This window comes from Pelecanus crispus, chromosome 6 (genome assembly GCF_030463565.1).
Source record: "Pelecanus crispus isolate bPelCri1 chromosome 6, bPelCri1.pri, whole genome shotgun sequence".
Classification (NCBI taxonomy): Eukaryota; Metazoa; Chordata; class Aves; order Pelecaniformes; family Pelecanidae; genus Pelecanus; species Pelecanus crispus.
This window is the reverse complement of record NC_134648.1, coordinates 67,583,382-67,608,009: the sequence shown is the minus strand read 5'-3', so window position 1 is coordinate 67,608,009 and position 24,628 is coordinate 67,583,382. Positions and strand designations below refer to the sequence as shown.

Here is a 24,628-nt window from a genome sequence, read left to right as displayed (position 1 = left end):
ACCCAATGCAACCCAAGCCAAAGGAGGGGGAAAAAAAAAAAGCAAGATGCAAAAAATATTTGTGGTGCGTTATGGTAGCGCCCAGGAGCTGCTGGCTATTCTCAGGGTCAGCTGTGTCACAACATATGTTGTGGCATTATGCAAGCACACAGCAAAAAATTATTGTTCTAGAGAACTTGCCGTTTGAGAACTTAACCTTAGTCCTAGGGTACATGACACTGAAACTTGGATTTGTTTAGACTACTTCACTTTTTTTTAAGGTAGGGATCATAAAGATTCCTTTCTAAAAATGTCTTTTAAGTTCTGGCTGTAAAGTAACTGTCGAGAGTTACAAGTGATCTCTGGAGCAACTGCCGTGCAATTAGTGGTGAACTTCGCAGATGCATTTCTACCTAATAAATACTGTGACTCAGCAGTGTTGGTGTGCTATCAAGAAATTTGTACTTTCTGTTAATACAGCTGGATTCATCTGGGAGTGCTGAATACCAAATCTGTGGCTGTAGAACTACGTCGTTCCAGTTGATCTTGCAGCTGTTTTTACTACATGAACAATGAACAGAAGGTATTTGTTGAATTTGTGGCAACACTAACCACCCCAGGAAACTCAGATGAAAAACTACTAACTAAAAATATTTCTCAATGTAATATTGACATTTACAATACAGCTTTAAGTATTATAATGTATATTGTGTTAAATTCAATATTGTCTTCAATGAAATCATATACATCCTGTTCTGAAATTTGCAGAGCAACTCTCACCAATTTGAGCAGTGATTAGCCCTGGGCGATAGACTTCAGCGGGACCCAGCTTCACAACAATGATAGAAGGAAGGTATTTACTGTGAAAACAATAAGCATGTAATTTGGATCTTTGTGCTTTGATATCATGTGCTTAGATATTTTTCATCTTCAGTGCACCATGCAGGAAAAAAATGCCCCCCAAAATAATTGTTAAGAAGCAAAAATAAACAAAAAGGGGCACTTTTTCATGGCAGTTGGTGAATTCATCTGTCTTCTGTGATTACCTGCTTGGCTAACAGGCTTCTGTGAGCTCTGCACCTGTGACTCCTCACGAATACAAGCAGCTGTATTAATATCTGGCCCCAATAAACTATTTAGAGAGCAGACTTTAAGCTGAAATCTAAGTGAATCATCACGGCATCTGTGAAATACAAGTCAAGCTGACTGTTGCAGTATTGCAGAGTGATCAGAGAGAAGGGTATTTATTCTCCACTCATTGAAAGATTATTGTGCCGGTAGGTATGGAAATAGCTGCAGTAACAAAAATAACAGTAGTTATACTGGAGCATGTAGAATTAATTAAAATTTTGCATGCTACTAGTGGCACACAACTGAAATTGTCGGTACTTGGAAGTATCTTTTGATTGACTTTCTGCTTTCATTACATGTCAGAGTTAAGAAGGCCAATAAACTGAGGTACAAGTCATGTTTTTTATAATATTCTGTGGTTATTATCCATGCGATTTTGTTATCCAAAGCTGATGCTGCTACAGAATGTCCATTGCAAAGCCCTACCCTATCTATGCCTTTGTTTGGTTAATAGATTGCTAATGACAAATTGTCCAGGAACAGGACACAAGGCGATGTATTATTGTCTGGACTACTAAACCATGAAGAGTTACTAAGGATCTGCCAAGAAGGGAAGTAGGGGAAAGGCAATTTTGGCAGGGGGAGATTGCGACCACTGACTCAATTGAAAACTAGAGACTACCCCCTACACTCTCCTTAAGCATGCGTAGTAAGTTAAAATCATATTGTACCTTTATATTTAAGTGAAGAAGATATGAACCAGTACGAGACAAGTATGCTTAGCTACTTTAATGATTATGTAGTAGATAGGTGTGGTGTATTAATTGCAAAGTATAAAAGTTAGAGAAAATTTGGTAAGTGTGCTAGTTTTGTGGAATTACCACCTAGCACCCAAAATTGCACAACTTTGAGAATAAAACAGTATCTTGTCTCAGTGTGTGAAGATTGGCTTATTGCACACCAGGTAATCGAGCCCTATTTGGGACAACAATTTGACCACATTATTGGTTTAGATAAAGCTCTTTTTTATCTTGCTAGAAAAATCCAGTCAGCTCAGATGTTTAGATTTTAATTTAAAAAATGGCAATGGAAACTAAGCTGGTGCAAGTATCTCCATGTTTAAAAATACTTCTCGAAATAATTTATCTATAGTATTGGTAATATTATTTACCACAACTTACAGCATTTATGAGAAAAGACCACAAATCTGATTTTAACTGGTACAAAAATAAAGGTACAAAGTACTTTTCTCACTGAGTAACATCCATCTAAGATTATGGACTAATGCAATACTCTGCAACTGGGGGCAAACTTCAGTGCAGAACAGTTAATTAAGAACAGAACAAGGGAATTTTTAGTTCTAACACTTTGGGCAGTATTATATAAAAAGTTAAAAGAAGCAAATGTTAAGCGTGCTATCCTTCTAATAACCTGTATGTGCTAGCCTATTACATTTTAAGTAAAAAAAGGAAGAGAACTATTTGGAACTTTAATTGGAAAGAATAAGGGTCTGGAAAAATTTAAGAGCAAGCTGAAGGGAAAGGAAACCTAATTCACCTTCCTGTCCCTCTTCGTGTTGTTATTTCCTGGGAGGCCAGGAAATAATCCTTCTTTCTGCCCCTGCTTTCCCAGAGAACAGCAGCCCTGTGTGGCACACCAGCACAGCTCCACAAACACACCTAGAAGCTGACGGACTTGGGCATCTCCTCCTGTAACCCCATTAGTCTGGCATTTCCCGGCTTCTCGGCAGATTATTTTAGACACTGTCACTTTACTGCTGGGAAGTTACCAAGGAAAATTCAGTCCCTGACGCAGCTAACCAAATCTGATCTCATGCGCCGTGGAGCAAGTTCCCCCTTTGCTTGCTGGCCTTTCGGCCGACTCTTTGGCACTCTGCTCTGTCGAACGCCACATCATTTTCTTCTCGAGGCTCTCAGGGACGCTGCCAAACGAACCAGAGCGATGTCTGAGAGCGTACACAACGCCTGGGCCTCCCCCGCCGCCCCGTCCCCGCCCCAGGCTCTTTAATGGCGGCGGCGCCACCCGCCGCCCTGTACCCTCCCCAGGCTCTTTAATGGCGGCGGCACCGCCCGCCGGGCACGGCCCCGCCCCCGCTGCCATGGCAACGGGGCGGGGCGGGGCTCCCCGCGCGCCGCCGCCGGGAGCCAATGAAGTTGTGGCGGTTGAAGCGCGGGGGGCCACGCCCCCTCCGCCGCCTGCACCAATCCCCTTCTTCTGCGTCACTTCCTTTCCCCGCCGCCAAGGAGGGAAGATGGCTGCCGGCGCGGCGGCCGGAGCAGCCAATGGGGTGGCTGGGGAGGGCTTGGGGGGTGGGGCCTACAGGGGGCGGGGCGGCGCGCACGCGGCGGCGGGCGGCTGTGGTGCGCGGGGCGGGGGGGGCCGGGACCCTGGGAGGGGCCGGGCCGGGGTGAGGGGTGAGGGCCGGGGGCCGGGGGGTCTCTGGGGCGAGGAGGCTGCCCTGTGGGCCTTGCTGTGGGGAGGGCGGGGAGGGAGGGGTGTGCCTCTGAGGGGGGATCGTCTGGGGGGGGCGGGGCGGGGGGTCCTCTGGAGAGGGTTGTTGGGGGAGGGGGTCCCTCTGTTGAGGCTGAGGGGGGGCTCCTGTGGGTTTGGCAGGGGTTGTCCCTGTGGGGCTTGTGGGGGGGAGGACAGGGGCTGCCCCCGGCGGGTGCTTTGGGCTGGGAGAGTTGGACATCCCTGGGTGAATGTAGTGCCCTGTGCGGGAGGGAGGACAAAGGGCGGCTCCTGGAGTTTTCGTTCCCTCATCGCTGTCTTTTCTTTTTCCATTAGGCTAAACTGAAGCATCTCTTGCTTTGCTGATAGTGATGCTGTCTGTGTCGCTGGTAAGGCGTGAATAAAACCACTCGACTTACACTGTGAGTTTATCCTGTTACTCCGTGAAGCCTGGAAGCTTAGAAGGACTAACTGTGCTCTCAAAGCACCAAGAACAGGGGGGAAAGGGCTGGTGGGGGGTAGACACTGGCCTGGGCACTCTTTCCAGCTTTGATGCTGTGTCTGGTAGAGACTGGGCTAGGATTGAGCCTGGCGTGAGGGCTGGGTCAGTGTATTGCTAATTTGGGCAGGCACGTCTGATTAGAGTTCTGACCGGCCGCTTACGGGGCTGTCAGGGTTAAAGTTAGGACCTGTATTGGCAGGCAAAATATGTTTATTAAGAAATTACGCTGGTAAGTACCAGCCAACCTCACCTAGGTTTGGTGAAGATCAGGATCTTTTTTAATATTAGTAACAGTCTAAAACAAAATATCTGGAAAAGGTCAGAAGAAGAAATAAAAGTTTTGATCTGGGTTTTTTCTTTGGGTCCTCTATTCCTCTGGGAAAAGTGAAAAGAAACTTTTTTTATGTTCTTGAACTGAAAAAAATAGAGAAACTGCTGCCAAAACTGTAATACGTAAGTCCTTAAATGGTGTTTTATATCATCAACAGGTATTTCAAAACATGCTATGTTGGAGAATTAACTTTTTCCTACACGATACAGGGAGTGGAATTGTCAAGGCTGTGTTATGTCAAAGACTTGTATTGGTTACAATTCTATAATTCCAAATTCATTTTCCCTAGAAATGTATTGTATATTTGGAAGGATGCAGAAACACAAGGTCTTTTCTTAGTATGCTGGGTTTTGGATCTGTAAAAACTTTGTTCTCAGAGCTAATCTATGTTAATGCCTTTTATTTCCTAATATTTTAAATGGATTTCCTGTTTGAGAGTAGTCATCAGATTCAGTGAAGTGTGTGTGCAGAGCAGCTCTTATAAGATAATTGTCATTGTCATCAGAGTAACTTAAAAGGTTTCTGTTCATGTGTATCCCAAGGATTGCTTGCTAATTTTACCTAATGCTTGTCTAAAGTTTACATGTTGTTTTCTGTTTGTTTAGGCTTAAAGACTAGGGTAGCTATTTGCATTTTCCTCCACATGTCTTTTTATGGGGGCAAGGAACAGCCCTGCAGGGAACATGGGCCTAGGACTCCTCCGCAGCCTCTGCATATGTAGGCAGTGACATGGCGCCTGGCTGTTTCTTGTGTGTTCTCAGACTTTCTGGAAAAAATTTTCTTCCTTGTTGCCCCGTAAGAGTTCTGCTGTACATGGGATGATCAACGATGTTCAGGTAGCTTTTTAAATGCCTTGAGTACAAGGTGTTTTGATTTTTCCTGTTTTTTTTTCCTTCACTGCATCAGTCTTAAAGACAAGGATCCTGGGTGGCCCTAGGGTCTGGTCTGTACCTGAGTGTGTGGGAGGTCTCATGTAAAACCAGACTGCTGTCATCATGCCCTGGCAGCACTTTCCAGCTGGGTTCTGCAGCTTTGACATGCTTTTACTGTAACAGTACAAATAATGTGATTTCTGAGCTTTTCTGGAAAAAGAAAAATCAAAGCGTAAGGAAATCAGCACTACCATGCTGGTTAGCCATGTTGATGTAAAGTTGCTTGTGCAGACTTCCAGGGCTTGGTTTTAATTGGTGAGTGAAAAGACATGTGGGTCAGCTTCTCCTGTGTGATGACAAGTCTGTTAGTGGGTTTCACACCAGATATAAAGAAAGAGTGTTGAGACTTGTGAATCAGAGACTTGACAAGGCCAGATATCGGAGATGAATGTGTTTTGTGGCTTGCAAGCAGTTTGGGTGCAAGATGGACAATAGAGCACATAAGAAAGGCAGGAAAACAGCGTGTTGCCTATAGCCATGTGGGGTTGGGAAGTTCAACTTCAAACATGCCTTTGTCCTCTTCAGACTTTAGCTTGACCCGCTATTCACTTCCCCCTTAGCTCTTCTTGTACTGTCTCTTCCTTTAACAGAAGTGTTAAATAAACTCTTGCTGGGGCATTGTCCTCTCTTATTTCCTCCTGCCACCTCCTTTTCCTTCCCCTTTCTACCCCTCTAAACTGCCCTCAGACTGTTCCCTCCTTTCCACTTGCAGCTGTTGAAGCCCCGGGAGAGGACAGCTCTACTGCAGCACTTCGCACCTACAAATCAAGCTGAGTTGTTGCTGGTTCAGAGCTGGCAGAAGCATGTTTTGTTAATTTGGGGGGCTGGTGCAGTCAGCAATTAGAGATGGGACATGTTCAGTGCAATCTGTAAAGAACATCTAATTTAGGGCTGGTTAAATAGATGTGGACGTAACTTGGTGCGTGAACGTGACCAACCAGAGTGTGTTGTATTAGCTTCTAAAATAAATGGGAGGGATTATGAAATTGTATAGAGAAGGTCGTTGCTTTGGTAGATACAGGTTTAGACTGGGAGCGAAGGATGTCTGACGCTGCAATCTTGCCTTCAGATTACATTTCAGTAGTTTGGATGAATTGTTTCTATGATGTATTTTTGCCTTAGCTGATACTTTGATACAAGTTTCAACAAAATATTTCAGTGAGAACAAAGCAGGAGATAGGGGTGGATAGCTCACTGGAAGAAGAAAGTAAGCTAATGTATAGCACTGAAAAAATAATGCTCAAATTGCAGGACAAATACTGAGTAATTTCATTAGGCTTGTTCTGAAGGTCCCAGCATAGAATGTGTTTTCTGTCCTGCTTCTAGGCCCTACAGGATATTCAAACGTTTTCAACGGAGTATTTTGCAAGTAGGGGCAGAAAGAAATACTGCGCAGGTGTCCGTTTTAACAAGTTCACGTTAATATTTTCTTAAAAACTCTTCAGTCTGACATGTTTTTATTTGGTTTCATTATATCAGGTGTTTTAAGTCCAGAAGGACTATTGCATTATCTAGTCTGATCTCCTTTGCAAGATGTGGTGGTTTTGGCTGGGATAGAGTTCATTTTCTTCACAGTAGCTAGTATGGGGTTACATTTTGGATTTGTGCTGAAAGCAGTGTTGATGACACAGGGATGTTTTAGTCACTGCTGAGCAGTGCTCACACAGGGTCAAGGCCTTTTCTGCTCCTCACCCCACCCCACCAGCAAGCAGTCTGGGGGTGCACAAGGAGTTGGGAGGGGACCCAGCTGGGACAGCTGACCCCCCCCGACCCAAGGGGTGTCCCACACCGTATGGCGCCATGCTCAGCACATAGAGCTGGGGGAAGAAGAAGGAAGGGGGGGACATTGGGAGTGATGGCGTTTGTCTGCCCAGGTCACCGTTACGCGTGATGGAGCCCTGCTTTCCTGGAGATGGCTGAGCACCTGCCTGCCCATGGGAAGCAGTGAATGTATTCCTTGTTTTGCTTTGCTTGCATGCGCGGCTTTTGCTTTACCTATTAAACTGTCTTTATCTCAACCCACGAGTTTTCTCACTTCTACCCTTCCGATTCTCTCCCCCATCCCACCGGGGGGGAGTGCGCGAGCAGCTGTGTGGTGCTTAGTTGCCAGCTGGGGTTAAACCACGACACAAGACAAACCATCTGTACTGTTGTTTGTATCCTTTACAGACTTTACATAGTAATTTATCTCCTCTTTTCACATTAATCTGAAGGCAATTCCTGCAAACTGTTAATATTCTCAGATTTTTGTTATTATTTTTATTACTTTATTTGTATTGTTGAAAATGTTTTGAGGTGACTTTAATGGTTAGCTTCAGACTAAAATTTGCAACAGATAGAAGAATATTTTAAAACCTCTTAGTCGCTATCATTTTGCTCTTTGAGACTTGTTATTTTATATAAGACTTCACTGTGGCCTTATAAGGGCACTTGCTATTTTTCTTTAATTCTCTAGTTTTGCAGCTAATGAAAACTTAATGAAAAATCAAAACTAAAGGGTTCTGGAAGTCCTTCTTTTAATATGGCAACTGAATCTTACCTCTGGAAAAAAACATGCATTAAAACACTCATAGTTCTTATACTGGGTCTGTAACTGACTCAAAAAACCTAGCTTTGAAGTAAAATGATTTTTTTGCTGTATTGTGCTTCTGTTTAGAAACAATTCAATTTGAAAATGTTACTCATCTTTCTTGCAATTTATTTTTTTCTTCAGCAGGATCTTTATCTTTCTTTGTGTTTTTTAGTTGATTAGCAACTTTTCACTTGTACCTCTCTGCAGCTAGCCATAACTACTGTCATCTTTCTTTTTTCTCGTGCCTGTTATTTCAAGGCAAAACCATTGCTCAGCTTCTCATTAAAAATAAGATGATCTAAAAGTGCTGTACAATTGGTAAGCAGTTAAATTGGTGAAAAGACAACCCAGCATTTAGCTAAAACTGGCAAACTGCTTGTTAGATGGAGTTATATACTGGCAGTAACTGGAATAGGAAGCTTCAGATATTGATCATTTGCCAATAATTTGCGGATCTTTTAGTGATAAGCATATGTGTCTGTTTGTTGCTATGGAAATGACTGAGAGCGCTGGAATTAAGTGTTATTATTCCTTTGTGGAATCAGAAGGGACAAGCAAATGGCTGTGAAAGCAAAAATTCTTGTTGAGAAACATACAGCTCTTTTACTAGCAAACCTGACTTACTTGAGTTTTGTATATGGTTCATGGAGGAATTTTTTGAGGTTAAGTGAAGTTGATTTCAGTTTAAACTGAATATCTATCAGTATATCTAAGGAGGTACATGGCCCAGTTTTGAAATGGGGAAAACTAGATTTAAGGAATAATTAATTCTAGTTGTTTAATGTCTTAGATAACTATTACCATGTACGTGTATCAAATGTTCCTGCTTCAGGAATGTTCATAAGAGCCAAATGTGAGTGTAACAGATTGAGAGAGGAAGGGTTCTTTAGTTGTTGGATTTGGTTTGTTCCCCCCTTCCCCAGGAAAATTTAGTGATGGGCGTTTCTGGACTTGACACTTGCTGGATGCTTAGAGAGCAAATACAAATGCACCAAAAGTCTGTTGTTTGTTGTATGCTTCTGTGTGCGTTGCATGGAAATAGGAGAGTCACATCTTGTGTTATGGTGGTCTGAAAGATCAAAAGCTCTTGAGTTGAATTCACAAAAATGAGACTTTAAAAAAGAGCGTGTAACTTATTTTTAATCTCTTTAACAGATCAGAAAGAAAAAGTTGCAGTGTAGTTGAGTTTGGGGGTTTTTTCTTCTCCAGTTTTTGGTGCTAGACAGTTCTAAGCGAAGGCTGTGATTTCTGATTAATAGTCTGATTTGAGAAACTGGGGCTTTTAAAAGGAGGAACAAAATGCTAGTACCTTAATAATGTTCTTTGCAGTACTTCAGGCTTATTTCCTATGCCTTGCACTCTAAATTAAGTTTTTGTTTCCTTGAATGTCACTCTGTTAAGGACACAATTAGCTTATCGTAACCGATGAAGATTAGTGGAGGAACAGGTAGATGTAACAAAAAGAGTAAGCGCTCTGCGTGTGGGTTGCGTGGTCTCCATCTGTGACTGCAGCTCCTCAAAAGAGTGCCTGGGCTGCTGTGAGTGGTGGTCATTAGTGACATCAAGTGGGCTGAGTGCGAAATAACAGCTTCTGTCCCTCGGACACCCTTGGCACTTCCAGCTGGCTGTGACGTTGCCTCAGTGCAGTGTTCTCAGCTGCGCTGATGTCATGTTTGTGGTGCACGGAGAGATGCAGTCGCTGCAGGACAAAAGGTTTTCAGTTCTACGTTGCAGTGACTGATAAACATTCAAACTTGAGAGGCGGGCGTTGCATTTCCCACACAATAGTCTTTGCAGAAAGATGTGGCCGTTTGGAGGGCACGCTCGAGGCCTTAGGCTTCCATCCCGACAATTTCAGGGGCAGGGTGAGAGGAAGCCACCTTAAGCTGGAAGTTGCATTCTCTCCGGGCAGATACATACCCTCTTAATACCATTTCTGAAACTATGCAGTAAGCAAATGTTGTGTCTTGCTATTCTCTGTCTGGCAATGTGGTATCTTTCAGAAAGAAATGATGAGCCAGCTTATCTCGTAGTTGCTTGTTCTTCAGTCTGCCTTCCTATTTGTGTTCTTTGCTGTGCAAGGGCAGTTGTGGGTGCCAGGCTGGTGAGGTTATTAAACTAGATGAAGACAGTCAAAGTTTGTGCCCCTGCTGTTCTAACTGGAAGCTATTTTGTAAGATAAACTTTATAATTTCTGCTCTAAAATTTATTTATGGTCAGTTTATACTCATAAACCATTGTGCCAGTATTGTTCTTGAGTCGCTCCCCTCCCTCCTCAGCATTTATTCCTTTGATGTATTTGTAGATAGTAATCATATCCCCTTTCAGTCTCTGTCTTTGCCAAGCTATACAAGGCAAAGCATCCCAGCTACTTCTTGTAAAATAAACAGTCCATTCCCTGGATCATCTAACGCGTCCTCCTTTGCACTTGATTGTCATTTAGTTATCAAGAGGTTGGCTTCAGCAAACAGCCCTGCTGGCAACCTGCTATGACCCTGCGAAATATGGATTGACTAAAGCGTTGAGAACAAAAATAGCTTGAGAGCAGGGTTATTAAAATGCATAAAGCTCTTGACTTTGCTTTTTATCCATGCCTTGTTTTGGGGCAGCACTGTCTGCCGAAGATGCTGGAAAGGTCTTTGTGGATCTTGGAAAAATAAATTCCCCACCCAGGTCTTAGGGGTTCATGGGTGCTAGCAAAAGCATATAGTTTTTGTTGGGATTTGCCATCAGGGATTGTGTTGCTGCATGCAGTGGGTCCCTTGATCAGAAGCTGGTAATCGATACCTACATACTTGCTCTTTTGTCCTTCCCTTTCGCGATTCCATTTCTTATGACTGAGTCCTAAATCACTCTCGTAGTGAAAAAGCAGTTGAATGTGAACTTCCAGTGCAGTATGGTGGAAAATCACTGTGCACTTGGATATTATAAGAAGGGGAAAAATGATTTTTTTTAATCTCTGTATGGCATTGGTGAAGCTAGTACTGGAGTGCTGTGTACAGTTCAAGTGTAAATACCGTCTAAAGGCTCTTGAAAACAAAGAGCTGAAGAGAGTGCCTTGCATGGGTACAATGTGCACATACTTGATGCCTCAGCATCTTTTATGGAGACTGAAAGGTAAACTCTCTTGAACAGGATAGAGTCAACACAGCTCTAAACCCCTTTATTTCAGCCTCTTCTATCCTACTGTTGTCACTTAGATAACATCTTTTCCTTTTGTCTGCTACAAAGCATTGAAAATCGAGCTTAGGGCATGATAAGGATTCAGCAGAGCCTCTGGCTGTAAGGCTGTGCGCAAAGAGCATGTTTTGGAAATTGATAGTCTGTGAACTGTCGTGGGCACGCAACGATCTCCAGTTTCTCGTGTTGCTTTGATACTGGAGAGGGTCTGACAAATTACCTTGACGTGGTGGTGTTCTGGATTAGCTAAATATAAAAATTGGTATCGTAGGATGTGACTGGTGAAGATACCTTAGTGATCTGCATGTTCCTGGGGAAGCAAATGAGGAAAATGAGGAGAAGTCATTTCCCCTGCTTAGGCTTGACAGATGTTTGTCCTTGCACAATACATCTGGAACTGCAGGGAATAACTTAGGCAGTGATGTTGGCGTAGTGTTAAAAATTGCCAAGCACACGAATGTTGTGTTGGAAAATACTGGTGCCACATCTGCATATGTAGAGGAATATCTTCTTACCAGTTCACCAGCAGCATCTCTAGTGAAGATGGAAACTGTAGTACCTGATTATGCTTGGGTTTTTAAGACAAGAGTTTTGAAAACATAATAGTCTTGTGTTTTGAAGAATGAGCTCTGGTAACGAAGTGTACTTAAGCTAAATTGTTGTTGTGAAAGAACTTATAAAATATTCTGGTAAATAAACCATTTTATCCCATTATAGGTACTTTGGCACCAGTGTGTGGTAGTAGGAGCTGTTTTTCCTGTTGTAGCTAAGTTCCTTTATATCTTCTTATTCCATTTGCTGCTAAATTTAGGCTGAAATTTCCCAGGCTTCCTGTGGTGTAGAAACAAATTCTTTGGAAGAATTTCAGCAAAATTTACTAATATTTGGAAAGAATCTTCTTTCTTAATTCCAGGGTATTTTTATATGAGGATGTTGGTACCACGTGGCAGTGTCTAAATCAAAGGAAATAAATGGTGTTATTTCAGAGTCGCTAAATTATTCAGGCAGCTGCATAAGTAATTTTTTCCTTTCACCTTTCTCTGTAGGGTGGATCATTGGGGTTGCCCATTCATGTGGTGGTTTTGTTCAGCTTAAAATGGCCGTGAAAATCATCCCTCTTGGAGTCCTTTCTTGTAATTCCAAACTTGAAAGAACATCGAAGCACTTTTCGATTGTGGAATTTGCAGGTGCATTGCAGTGTTACTGTGACTTTCACATTTTATCTTGTAGCTTAGATGTTGAGAACAAGGCTTTTTCTTTTGAAAGGCTGCTGCTGACTGTACTTACTAATGTTTGTGTACATGAGTATTACGAGTTGGGCAAATACTGTCTTTGTTTCACTGATTAAGAAAGTAAAGAGTGAATGTTGCAGCTTGCTGGGAATTGCGGAGTAAGCTGTTCTGCCAGAATCAGGACTAGTAAGTGTTCGTAGGCCAGGGTCTTGTTCAAATCCACTTGGACAAATAGCTTTATTTCTGTCTTCCTTATCTGTGAGATGACCATCTTGGTGTATAGCTGTAGTGCCAAGCCAAACAGAAAGCTGTTTGACCTTTCAACAAAAGAAAATGCTGTTAGTGAGGAGGCGTGTGAGGAATAGTTCAGAGAACGGTATGAACCTTCTGTTAGCTGCTCATGGTTATATTGAGGAAGCGTGAATGGAGAAAAACTTAATACTACATGCAGGAGACCGTTGTACCCTACACGTTTGATTTCCAGCAGTTGCTGGCTGTACGTAACTGAGAGGCTGATTAGTTCTGTATCTTCTTTCCTATGTTTGTGGTTACAAAAAGTAATGTTAATATGGTGTCTATGGTGGGAGGTGCTCGCACGAGAAAGGAAATGACTTTTCTGTGGTCACTGTGGTCTGTTGAGATAAGCACAAATGCAGAAGGCTGAGACTTGGATTCTCTTCAAGTTCTGCAGCGGGTTGGCTGAATAGCCGTGGTTACATTACAGACAGACACCAGGACACAAAGGTGCCGTGTTCTGAAGCTGTGAGTTATCTAGCATCTGCTGGAGGTGGGAGCATTAATGTTTGCGTGGCACTTGGACAGTGAAGTCTTCTGGAGCTGTTGGGTGCACACATCGTCCACCTTCTGTTCCTCGTGGGGGTGTTAACCAATATCCTGGGTCCCATCGTAGGAGGAGGTGTTTGTTAGAGAAAGGGTGAGTGTCGCAGAACTGGCCATGACTTCCCTGGTAGTTGCCTACCCTTCTTTTAGAAGGTGATCTGAATGCCTCACCCTGTATGTTGTTAGTGTGCTGGGCTGGAGTACAGGTTAGGCACTGTCTGTGCCTGGGAGGAGAGGGGAGAAGGGAGGAGCAGTAGACACAAACCTTGTATTTGACCCCCATCTCAGAGCCTTGCTCCAGTGCAAAAGCCAAGGCCCAGCGCTAGGACAGTCTTCATGGCAGCTTTTGCCTGCTCTCTAGAACCCACCTGAGGATGCAGTTTGTCGTTTACCTGTTCAGGGCTGTGAGCAGGCAATTTAGGCATAGATGAGCTTTCACAGAGTGTTTTTAAATACAATATCCTTTAGAAAAATAAAGGAGAATACATAGAATTTAGAAGATACGTGTCCCAATTACAGTATCTCTTTCTGTAATTTAACCTTTGCCTGGGAATCTTTTGGATCTGCCTTTATAAAACAGGATTGCTTCTGCTGCAGCTTCTGTCAGCTTGATCTGAGAATAGCCATGAGAGTAAAATAGAGCATGTCTTATCCTCTTATTACTTTGCAGTCTCCTTTATTGGATGACCACCTCAACACCTGGATGCAATAACATCCTCTCTCTGGTGAGGTCACTACTAGGAAACCTCCCCCTCACAAGAAAGTTCTCAGTTGGATCCAGTAGCTAATGTCAGTGTGATTTTGGTGACAGAGAGCTTACTTTGCTGCTCCTGTGTTAGTAGGTTTGTATCGCTAGCATGGAATTGGACGAAAAAAAGAAGACTGAAAAAGGAAAATTCTCAAACATGTTTGATATAATGTTTGACACAGCTTCTTAGAGTATTTAGAATCTATGTTTCCCATGTTTTACACTAGGGTCTCCTAAATTGTTCTAGCAAAGGTAGTTTAGCTATCTAAGCATCAGATTTTAACAATTTTGACTTAAATTTGAAGCCAAAATTAGTAATTTGAGCATTTTTGTAGTTTAGTATGGTGTTTTCTGGCTTATTTGAATTATTTTAATTGTACATTGGATTGTTCCACACTTAGATTTTCCTTACAGTGGCTTGTCATCTGGGTCTTTTGCAGCTCTTTGCCAATATCAATAGGCTTTCAGTTACTCAAGTTTGAATGTTAATTCATTACGATTTGGACCTGAAGGCATGCCTAAATTTTCTAAATCTCTCCTGCCTCCACCATATTTTCTAGTATTGGATGCAAAATCAGAATAGGTCTTTCTAGTTGGAATGCAAAATCTTACACGAAAAACCTTTTTTTAAAAGTTTTCTTTTGATGAAAATATTCAATGTATGTTTTTTGTGATTTATTCATTTAAAACTACACCTGGTCAAATCCAAAAGTTGTTTTTGTGTTTTCTCTCTATGGATATCTGGTATAATACTCAAAAAGAGGTTTTGTTTCTGTACTGACCTGAACACCTGCCTATGCCCCCAAAAGATGAGTACACAAAAGTTGTCATTTCCTTTTTTTTAAATTGTTGAACCCCAAAGCACTGAGCACCTGTGACTTTTTCCCCTTTGTTCTCTCTTAGTTCTGACTCTTCTTTTTTTTCCTCTAACCAATAGTGTTGTTTAAGGCCATTTCCTTGATTCTCTGTCCCATCTACAGCCCTCCTCTCCATTGCTGAACAGGACTGTACCCCCAGGGTCCGTACTGGTGGGGGGGTAGGAATTGATTTTGTGGAGGGCAGATAGTTTGGTAGACCTTATTTTTTTTGCTCTTCCCATAGGCTTTGTTGTGGCAGTGTTTTATCTTTTTCCTTAGTCCTTTCTGCTCTCTTGATACAATATTTTTCTCTGTACTGCACATGCAAAATTATGTGGAGTTTTTTTCTTGCTGTGCTTTACATTTGGAAACTAGATGTAGCTGATTTGAAAGGATGAAATAATTCTCTTGGCAGTTTACATCTTGTCTCTGCACTTTAGCGTAGCCTCTCACGCATCTTACTCCGTTCCTGCTTGATAGACTAAGAGCTGTTGTCTTTGCCTTAAAATGGCTTTGTGGGAATGCTGGAAAAACTCCGTATCTCTCTGCTTTGGTAAAATAACAAAACCAACTATAGGAGTTTGTATCCTGCAGAAATTATGCATGCCTGATGGGTGTTTTGTGCTTCCCCTCAGTGCTTAGATCGTTTGGCTGATCCATCTTCTGTTGTGAAGTGGTGCCAGTGAGGAGAGGTCTCTAAAGGCATTTTGCATTAGTGAAGTGCAGCGTACTAATGCGTTCTCCTCAGCCAACCTTGCGCTTTGCCTTTTTGTTTTAAAATGCAAACCACATGTAATGTTGCATGCATGAATTGCTTCCCACTCCCCAGAGCTTCAGGTTTGTTCTTAGTTTGTTCTTGAACTTTTAATAATCGTGAAAATAAAGGGAGGGTCTGTTTGTATTGTTTATAATAGGAAAGAACAGTGCAAGATTTCATCTACTGCTGTTCGAATCCCTTGCTATTTTTGGTATTTGACCTCTGCAGAGAAGATTGCCAAAACTACAGGTTGTTTTCAATTTTATTATGTGTTTCTACCCTCCTACTCATAAGTTACTCTTACGTTGCTGATTAAATCTTTAAGAAAGTTCCATTTCTCCCACATTTTCCACGGTATTTTTCAGAGAGGTAATGTTATGTTTCTATATGTTGTTGAGCTAACACTCCCTTTTGGAAATGAGAACTGTGCAATTTGGCAGCATCCACTAAAAGGAGAAGGAAAATAACTGATGAATTGCTGGTTTATTTTTTGAAAAACTTTCTGGACTGAAGAGGACTCATGAGCCTGTTGGCTTGAGTTGAGACTGCAACATTTAAAATAGTGCACAAAGAGCACAGCAGTATATGCTGAGACAATATTAAATGTTTAGTTTGTGCAGATAGGTGCTTGCCTTTCATTTCTCTGTCATTGGAAAGGCCTGCTTTCGGCACCCGTGGATGTTTGCTTTCTAGTCTTGCTGTGTGGTTGTTTCCACACTCCACTAGTGAGAAATCCATAACAAAGGCATCTGAAAATCCTGTCCTGCCTCTTTGGCATCCCTTCCACTTCATGCCTTCTATTCTAAAAAACAAGCTTATTTCTTTTTTTAAAGGAGCCTTGCAGGATGCACTGGAGGTCAAAATAGACTCATAGAATCACAGAATCAGAATGCTTTGGGTTGGACGGGACCTTTAGAGGCCATCCAGCCCAACCCCCTGCAGCGAGCAGGGACAGCTTTAACCAGACCAGGGTGCTCAGAGCCCCGTCCAACCTGGCCTGGAATGTTTCTGGGGATGGGGCCTCCACTGCCTCTCTGGGCAACCTGTGCCAGTGCTTCACCACCCTCAGCGTAAAAAATGTCTTCCTTGTATCCAGTCTAAATCTATCCTCCTTCAGTTTAAAACCATTACTCCTTGCCCTGTCACAACAGGCCTTGCTAAAAAGATTGTCCCCATGCTCCCTATAGGCCCCCTTTCAGTACTGAAAGGCCGCAATAAGGTCTCCTCGCAGCCTTCTCCTCTCCAGGCTGAACAACCCCAGCTCCCCCAGCCTGGCCTCGTAGCAGAGGGGCTTCAGCCCTCAGATCTTTTTTGTGGCCTCCTCTGGACCCGCTCCAACAGCTCCATGTCCTTCCTGTGCTAAAATATTTTAGGTCATTTCAGTGTACTGTATTTGTTCTGAGTTCCCAAGATGTAATGAGTTTTGAGTGTCCTTCAAGCAGCTTACTGTTTCTGGTAGTTGTGATATCAAGGAGATGTGCAGGGGTTGCGTATAACTGTGAAGTTAATTCGTAGGAAAGATCCCATGAATGTAGTTCCAGAGGACTAGATACACTCGCACAGAAGTTTTGGGGTTAATTTGTAAAAGGTGGCTTTACCTGGTTCAGGGGGTGCAATGTGAATGTGGATGAGAGTTGCAGTGGTGATCACTGAGGGTGGGGTTGGACTCCTGCTTCAAACACAAGTGACTAGCCACAGCCAGACACCTTCAGCCAGGTACTCGTGTGTCATCCCAGGGGTGTTTTCCTGTCACCTTAACATCACCTGGGTTTTGTCTGTGTTGAGACAGTAGATCCAGGCCGTGGGCCACTGTGAGTTGGAATAAGTGAAGAACCTGAATTTAATTAACCACCTCATGTTCTGTGCAAAGGAGGTACCTTGGGGAAAGAAGAGTTTTTGGCCAGTGCTCTCTGCGATTTCTTCTGAGACTGGAACAGCTCAAGAGCAAGCTGTGTGTGCCCTACAGAGCCTATGTCAGACAGTTTGTCACATTAGCACGAGCAGTTCTCCTCATTGATCATCACAACTGGCTGTCGTGCTATATCCAAAGTGTGTTGGGTTTCAAAGATACTGGCTTTGCCAAAGGATTCTTTGTGGCAGAAACAAGACAGATACCTGTGTTGTTGAAGTTAAGGAGTGCAAAACTAAAAGTGTTTCACTTCTGCGGTGCAGAGCACCATGCGCTTTGTAGGTGGCTGCAGTCCAATGCTTAGTTATCTTCCATTGTGTTTGGAAGACCATTGTTTCCTATTTGTCTCATAAATTTAACACAGATCCTATTCCTGCCATTTAAACTTTCCCATCAAAATACAACAGTGACTTCCCCTTCTGAAAAGGAAGGGCTGGCAGCTACACCCTGAAGTTTGAGCATGAATTGTTTATATAACCTTCAATCACAATTTCATAATAGTCTGAAGACTTTCTTACTAGGGCAGACATTTTATTGTGTTTTTAGCAAAAACCTGGCTGCCATCAAATGCAATTTTAAGGCTTCTTAGTTGTTGCAGTGGAAATAGAATTGAAAAGTGTACCCTCCATCTTCCTGATGATATAAATTGCACATCTATCTGGAAACATGAACAACATTTTCTGGTATTTCAGAATAGCTATTCCTATGTCATTTGGGGGTAAAAGCTTAAGAGCCATCTTGGGCTAATTTTATTTCCCAGAAAATATTACTCAATTGTAATGAACATGCTTTTGCAGACTCTGGCTTTTTACAACTTCTGGGTACTTGTAGAGTTCCCTTGCCCTCCCCTCCCCAGCAGTAAAAGCTCTGACATCAGTGTTGTAGAAACTGCTCATTGAATAATATTCTCTATCAAAGTCAGTACTACTTAAACAACTGCAGCTTGCTTTCCAAATGGATGACATTTGTCAGGAACTTGTCTGTTTGAATTTACTTGGCCTTTTGAGTATAAAAAGTCTGAATATTTAGAGCTTGAAATTCAGGTCAGTCTGGAAAACTACATTTTTCTTACCAAAAGTTTACAGAGAGAACCCAATTTTTTTTGTAACCATAGCACTACAGGATAGCTGGTTTATGAAAACTCCTCTCTCCACCTGCAAGCACGTGTTTTTGAAATGGCATTTAAATAGAAGCTTCCATTGTAATTCTTCAGTAAATTGGATTAAGTAAAAGTTGTCCTTATTAATAATATTAAAATATTTTATTTCTTAAATTTAAATTATTAATTTGCATGGAAGTTTAATAGTTTTGTGTTTGAGCAGTGTAGCAAGCAGTGTTTGATAAGAGTCCGCTTTAGGTAACAGTTCTAGTAAAAGCTTGTTCCATTTGAGGACATACCCAGAAAAGTAAGTAAAGAGCAAGCTGTGTGGGTAAGATTGTACGCAGGCTAATGCCAGAAAACATGTTGAACAACTTCTCTTCAGAGGGGAAAGGAGTTTCCACAGGATGTCTGTGTTTTATGGCAAAAATTACTTGTAGATGTGCTCTGAAAGGTTGCTTTGATGCAGAAGATTAACCTGGGGACCTCATTGTCGGGATATTACTGAGGCAAATAGCTTAGTGAGATTATTTGTGACTTGGGAATTAAGCTTTTATGAGTGTGCCTGCTTAAGCTGTTTTTTAAGAATTTGCTCGTTTGTCACATGGCGTCACGAATGTTTGTATGTACCAAACAGGAGGAGGGAAAGCAAAACCCTGAAACTGCAAACACCACGAAGAAGGAAAAAAAGCAGAATGCAGTTTTGTCATAGCATCTTTTCCTTTGTGGCTAGTCTCTCATGGACCGTTAAAATAATTACCCTAAAACAAGTAATATGTGGAAACTTGCTCATTCCATCCCTAAAAATCCAGCCTGAAGAATTTGCAGAAAAATTTATGATAGGACAGCTGGGAAGGCATGAGAATATTTTCTTGTGTTCTGGGTCTGCCTGACTTCTACTCCATTTCTGTTTGGCTTTTTTCAAAAAGGGTACCTTTCGTGCATGTGGTAACTAGGGTTGGGTGCTGGCCTAGTCCTTAAGGAAATAAGGAGATTTTTGAGTACTGCTTTACCTGAAATATCTGTACCAGTGAGAAGTCACTGGAGTGTTGACCCCCTAGAACCTGCTGTGATTCCCTCAATGTTCGCTTTTTTTAAACACGGAAGAGTAGTCTTACCGAACCTGTAAGTTTAACAGAAGTCATTCATGTGGGTGGTTATGCTTACTTAATGTACCCCACCTACATCTTTCTTTTCAAAATGGTTCTAGTTTGTGAACTTGCTAAAACCATGTATTGTTTATGATGGCAAATAGCTCTTTTAAATGTAAATGCTTCAGTCCTTTTTCTGTCTCTAAATTGACAAAAGCCTTTACTGCAATACAAAATAGAATTTTCCTTTGTGTTATAGAAAGGAGAACTCTTCTTTTTTTCCCCCTTCTTTCTTTTTTTTTTAGGTCACACCATTTTTTAGAAGTGAATCTGAGTCTGAGAGGTTTGAGAGAATATTGTTTAATTTTGGGTTTGCTTGGTAAAATTTGAATTTGTGTACGTCACTGAAATAGTTTGGGTTTCTAGGAAGGCTCGGTAGTGCCAGAGAATTGTCTCCAACGGGAGGGTTTTTATTAATTGCACTAAGAGCCAGCGTTATATGGTTTTGTAGGAGGCTCAAAAAACATTTAGGTTCTTAGGAGACTTGATGAAAAAGGCAAAGGTGCTTAATTCCAGTGAATTCCACTGATGTCGTTAGCCTGTTTAGGGGGTCTGTGGTATGCTGACAGGTGTTCATGTGCGTCATTGGGCACCTAAATGCTTGTAAAATTTATCTCACCTGGCCATTTCAGGCTGTAGTTCTATGTAATACTGGTCTTGTTCTGTGCCTACCCTTTGCGCATAGCTCAGCAGAAAAGTTCACCTAAGAAGTCTCCTGCAGTTGTGCTGATGCAACTGTTTGTGGGCTGTGCCTCCTAGCAACTTTTTAGAACAAAAATTACTCCTCCTCAGGTAGCGATGATGACTTCATTTCCTTTCCACTTGTGGAGAACATCACTTTACGATTTACTTTAGAAAAATAATAAAGCAAATTTAGCTAAGTGACTTTCACAGGGTTCACAGACAAACTATTTAATCTTTTAAGGGGATTATATGATGTAGTGTTTACAGTCCACAAGAGACTAAAGTCCTTAACTCGGGGAGCCCTTTCCGGTTCTCTGTTTCTGTAAATGAAGTTGTAGTGGGTAGGATGTCAGGATAATTGAATTTTGACTTCACGCATCATTTCTGTGCAAGATGCTTTTTCATGCATATTTTTAAAGCTAATATTATTTAAGAATGTTATAATTAAAACTCACCTTGGATTTTATTTATTACAGATTTCTGACAACATTAGGAACAGCATTTGAGATGACTGCAGTGGAGAAGATCGAGGAGCAGCTTGCTAGTCTGCGCATAGCAAAACGTTCTACGCTAAGCGAGGAACCTGCTTACTTACTGGATATAGACCTTTCCAAACCTGCTCAATCCGAAAGCAGTCGCTTTGTGGCAGTTTCGTGTTCCAATAAGTCAATTAGGGTGTATAACAGGGAAACATTAAACTTCCTGCGGGAGTACAGTAGCCGTCCTGGGATACTTAATGGAGTCAGATTTGCACACACATGTGACAGCTTAGTGTTTTCAGCATGCAGTGATGGTACAGTAAAATGTTGGGATATTCGTTTAGCAACTCAGAAAGCTGTGCAGATATTTAAGGGCTATCCTTCCAACGTTTTTATCAGTTTTGATATCAACCGCAGTGATGTCATAATTTGTGCTGGAACAGAAAAAGTTGAAAAGGACACATTTCTGGTGTTTTGGGATGCAAGAGGCATTACAAACTGTGCCAGCGCACCTAAAGAACCCTTGGGCGTCTATTCTGAAAGTCACAATGATGATATCACTAAAATTTGTTTTCATCCTATTGAACCCAATTTGGTAGTTTCTGGGTCAACTGATGGGTTGGTTAATGTGTTCGACATTAACAAGGATAACGAAGATGACGCTTTGATAACAACTTGCAATTCAGACTCATCAGTAAGTTTTATTGGCTGGTCTGGAAAAGATTATAAACAGGTCTACTGCGTGACACACGATGAGGGATTTTGTTGGTGGGACATTGCTCAGTTAGATACCGAAGAACCAATAACGTTATTGCATGTTCTGGATGTCAGAGACGCAGTCTGTGTTGAAAACAACAGCTTACGTTACCTGGTAGGTGGCTTGTACCACGAACAGGCGGACAAACTCTTCCTTGTTGGGGGAACGTCCACAGGAAACATTCACCTGATCGGCTGCGGCACCGATGGGCTGAGCCTGGTGGGTACCCTTTGTGGAGGACACTCTGCCACGGTCCGCTCCTTCTGCTGGAACCTGACAGATGAGTCTCTCTTGACGGGAGGAGAGGATGCTCAGCTGTTGCTATGGAAACCCGGAGCTGCGGAAAGGTCCCTCGCAAAGAAGGCGTCTATGAAGATTGCTTCTTCTGTGCAGAAGAGAGTAAGAGTTCACAGCAGCTCCCTCAAAAGCAGGAAAAAGTGAAATGCTGAAAGTGGGAATCTCTGCTGTGTAGAGTTCTCCTGGTGTTTAATCTCTCAGGCCATACTTGGCTGTGATTTATTTGGAGGTATTCTGTGGACAGAACTATGATGCTTGAAATCTACCAGGGAATGTATTTCAGTCATCAGAAGAATGCCTTTTTTTTTTTTTTGTTTTTGTTTTTTTTGTTTGTTTAAGCTGCTAATATTAATCAGCAAAGAGTAAATGTTTGCTCTCGAGGTCTTGAAAAATAGATCTTAAATCATATTATATAAAAATGTTTCTGTGGTTGTTTAATGTCTTGGCCGACATTTTTAATGTGTAATATAGGGCTGTAGCTTGCATAATTTGTTACCTTCCCACTGAAATTCCCTGGCATGTTTTAAAAGGTTTTGTATTTCATGCTGTATTTTGCTTTCTTTACAGAGAACTCAATGAAATTGCTCAATATATTAAAAGATTTTATGTCACATCTCAATGCCTGAAGGAATTACTTCTTGGTGAAACAGAAAATAAGTACTGTTCTGCACTGTCATATCACTGGTTTATAACAAGCTCATAAAGAAGCAGTTGACAGAGCCGTATTTTTCATAGCAAAGATATGAATGTATTCAACCAAACAGGAACACATGATTCCAAGCAGCTAATTTTTAGGTGAGTGAGAACTGTTAAACTGGCGTTATTTAGGGCATATTTCCTGCATGGAAATACCCAGGAATCTTGCAAGCAGCTTCATTCTCTCCTGGTAAGTGCATCTCGGGGGGGTGCACCTGGAGGACTGGGGAGATCTTCAGTGGGTTAAAGAAATGGATAGCTATAATTACACTGGTGGTGCTTAAAATCCCAAGTCCTGCCTTTGAAATAAGCTAGTATCACGTGCTAAGTGGGAATGTTAAAAACCAAAAATGAACGCTGCCTTCTGAGATGGTAGTTGCGGAGTAACAGACCAACGTGGGGAGACTTTAACAAAACCCTTTAGAGGTTGGTGTGTGTCCTTTAAGAAATGTTTCTCTCTGCAGAGAGGTTTTATGCTTAGACATCTCCCTAGGACAGCTTTGTTTTAATATTCCGTCAAATACCTATTAAGTGGTGCAAAAATTGCCCTGTACTTCTGGAATGGTTGAGTCTTTATGCTTATTCTGCTCTGCTGGCAGATTACAATCTGTGCATCTGGCTCTGCACACACAATTACCTTCAGCCTTCTGAGGACCATTGCAGTCAAGTGGTGGTTGGTAATTACGCCGTAGTTAACATATGTGGACTACAACTGAAAGCAGCACAAGAGTATTTAAGAATTGCTATAGAATTCTATTGCCAACAATAGAATAGTTGGCAAGGGAATTAAGAGGGGTTGGTTTTATTTTTTTTTTTTGCCTGAGGGTGGATAGGTAATTCTTTCAAAACAAGTTTTGAATGTCAAGTTCAGAGGATTAGCCTGGAGTTCAGAAACCGTTTCTGAGGTACAGAAGAGACCTCTAGTATATGGTTACAGCTGTGCCGAAGATGTCTTAATCATCTCTGGAAACGAATCCTATTCCACCAGGAGTATCCAGTTTCCACCTGATGTGTTTTACAAACTGTTAATGTCCTTCAGCCACAACTATGCATCCATAGTCGTTTTGGGTCTGCCCGTTGGTGATAATTAAGATGATTCACTTGCTTTTGTTACTGCTGGTTATTTAGCAGTGCAGCTTCAATTTAAAAAATCACATTTCTCTCAACTTTCTTTATCACTTGTGTTAAATTCAAGTTACGCCCAACATCCTTATCTGTTGCTTTTCAAATTACTTTGTGCTATTTTGAGACAACCTGGGCAGTGAGTGTCAGGGCTATGACGCATGTGGATCTTGTGCCCTTTCAAGATTTATTCTCCCAGGTCACTAGTTATCGCCTGTTTCTGTGGAATTCACAGTTTTGTGACTGTAGCGGACCAAAAGCTTCAGACTTCCTCTGAATTCACTGTAATGCCCTCATGGGCCTGACTTGGTTCAGTACCAGTAGTTGGGGAACTAAAGGATGATTCTGAGACCTACTTCATCGCACGTACGATACATAACTTGCTTTTTAGGTGTTTATCCACTCTTTTCCTGGTATCTTGACGCACTCGGTGGAGTAAGGTCGTTGGGTCTGTCTAACGCTTGATCTCTTGAAGACGGTTTTGTGTGCCGCATACAGAAACGCGCAGTGAGGGAGCTTTTGGTTGCCTCCGCTTGCTTTCAAGTGCCTGTTGGGCAGGATTCTGATGTGTTCTGCCAAATCTCTCAGAATTAAAGCAGCAGAGCTGGGAGTTCTGGTGCTGAAGTGTTTGAAGTATGTAACCTGTATCTGTTATCTTGTTTCTGAATTAGATTGATACATAACAAATTGATACCCGTCACAGTTAAAGCCATGCTTTTCCCTGAAAAGTTGGTTTCTGTCTTCTACATACATAATTTAAACAGCAACGGGAGGGGAAAAATGTATGTATATGTCTTAAAATTCTGCAAAAGCACAGCAGCTGTCAGGAGATTCAGGCTTGTGTTGCCTCTGAAAATACTCAGATTATTTTCTTTTTCTTTTGTGTTGACTTAATTTCAGGTTAATATCCATAAAATAAACATAGATGGAAACCACATGTTACCAAGCAATTAGCATTGCT

The 24,628-nt window shown here is 41.9% G+C and overlaps 1 protein-coding gene across 1 annotated transcript; it reads left to right on the top strand.

The window, feature by feature from the left end:
- Window positions 1-3,931: 3,931 nt before the first annotated feature.
- WDR89 (WD repeat domain 89) lies at window positions 3,932-22,170 on the top strand. The gene is made up of 2 exons (XM_009491101.2): window positions 3,932-3,944; window positions 20,793-22,170. The coding sequence occupies exon 2, from the start codon at window positions 20,824-20,826 to the stop codon at window positions 21,991-21,993; it is 1,170 nt and encodes a 389-aa protein (XP_009489376.1). The 5' UTR covers window positions 3,932-3,944; window positions 20,793-20,823; the 3' UTR covers window positions 21,994-22,170.
- Window positions 22,171-24,628: the final 2,458 nt, after the last annotated feature.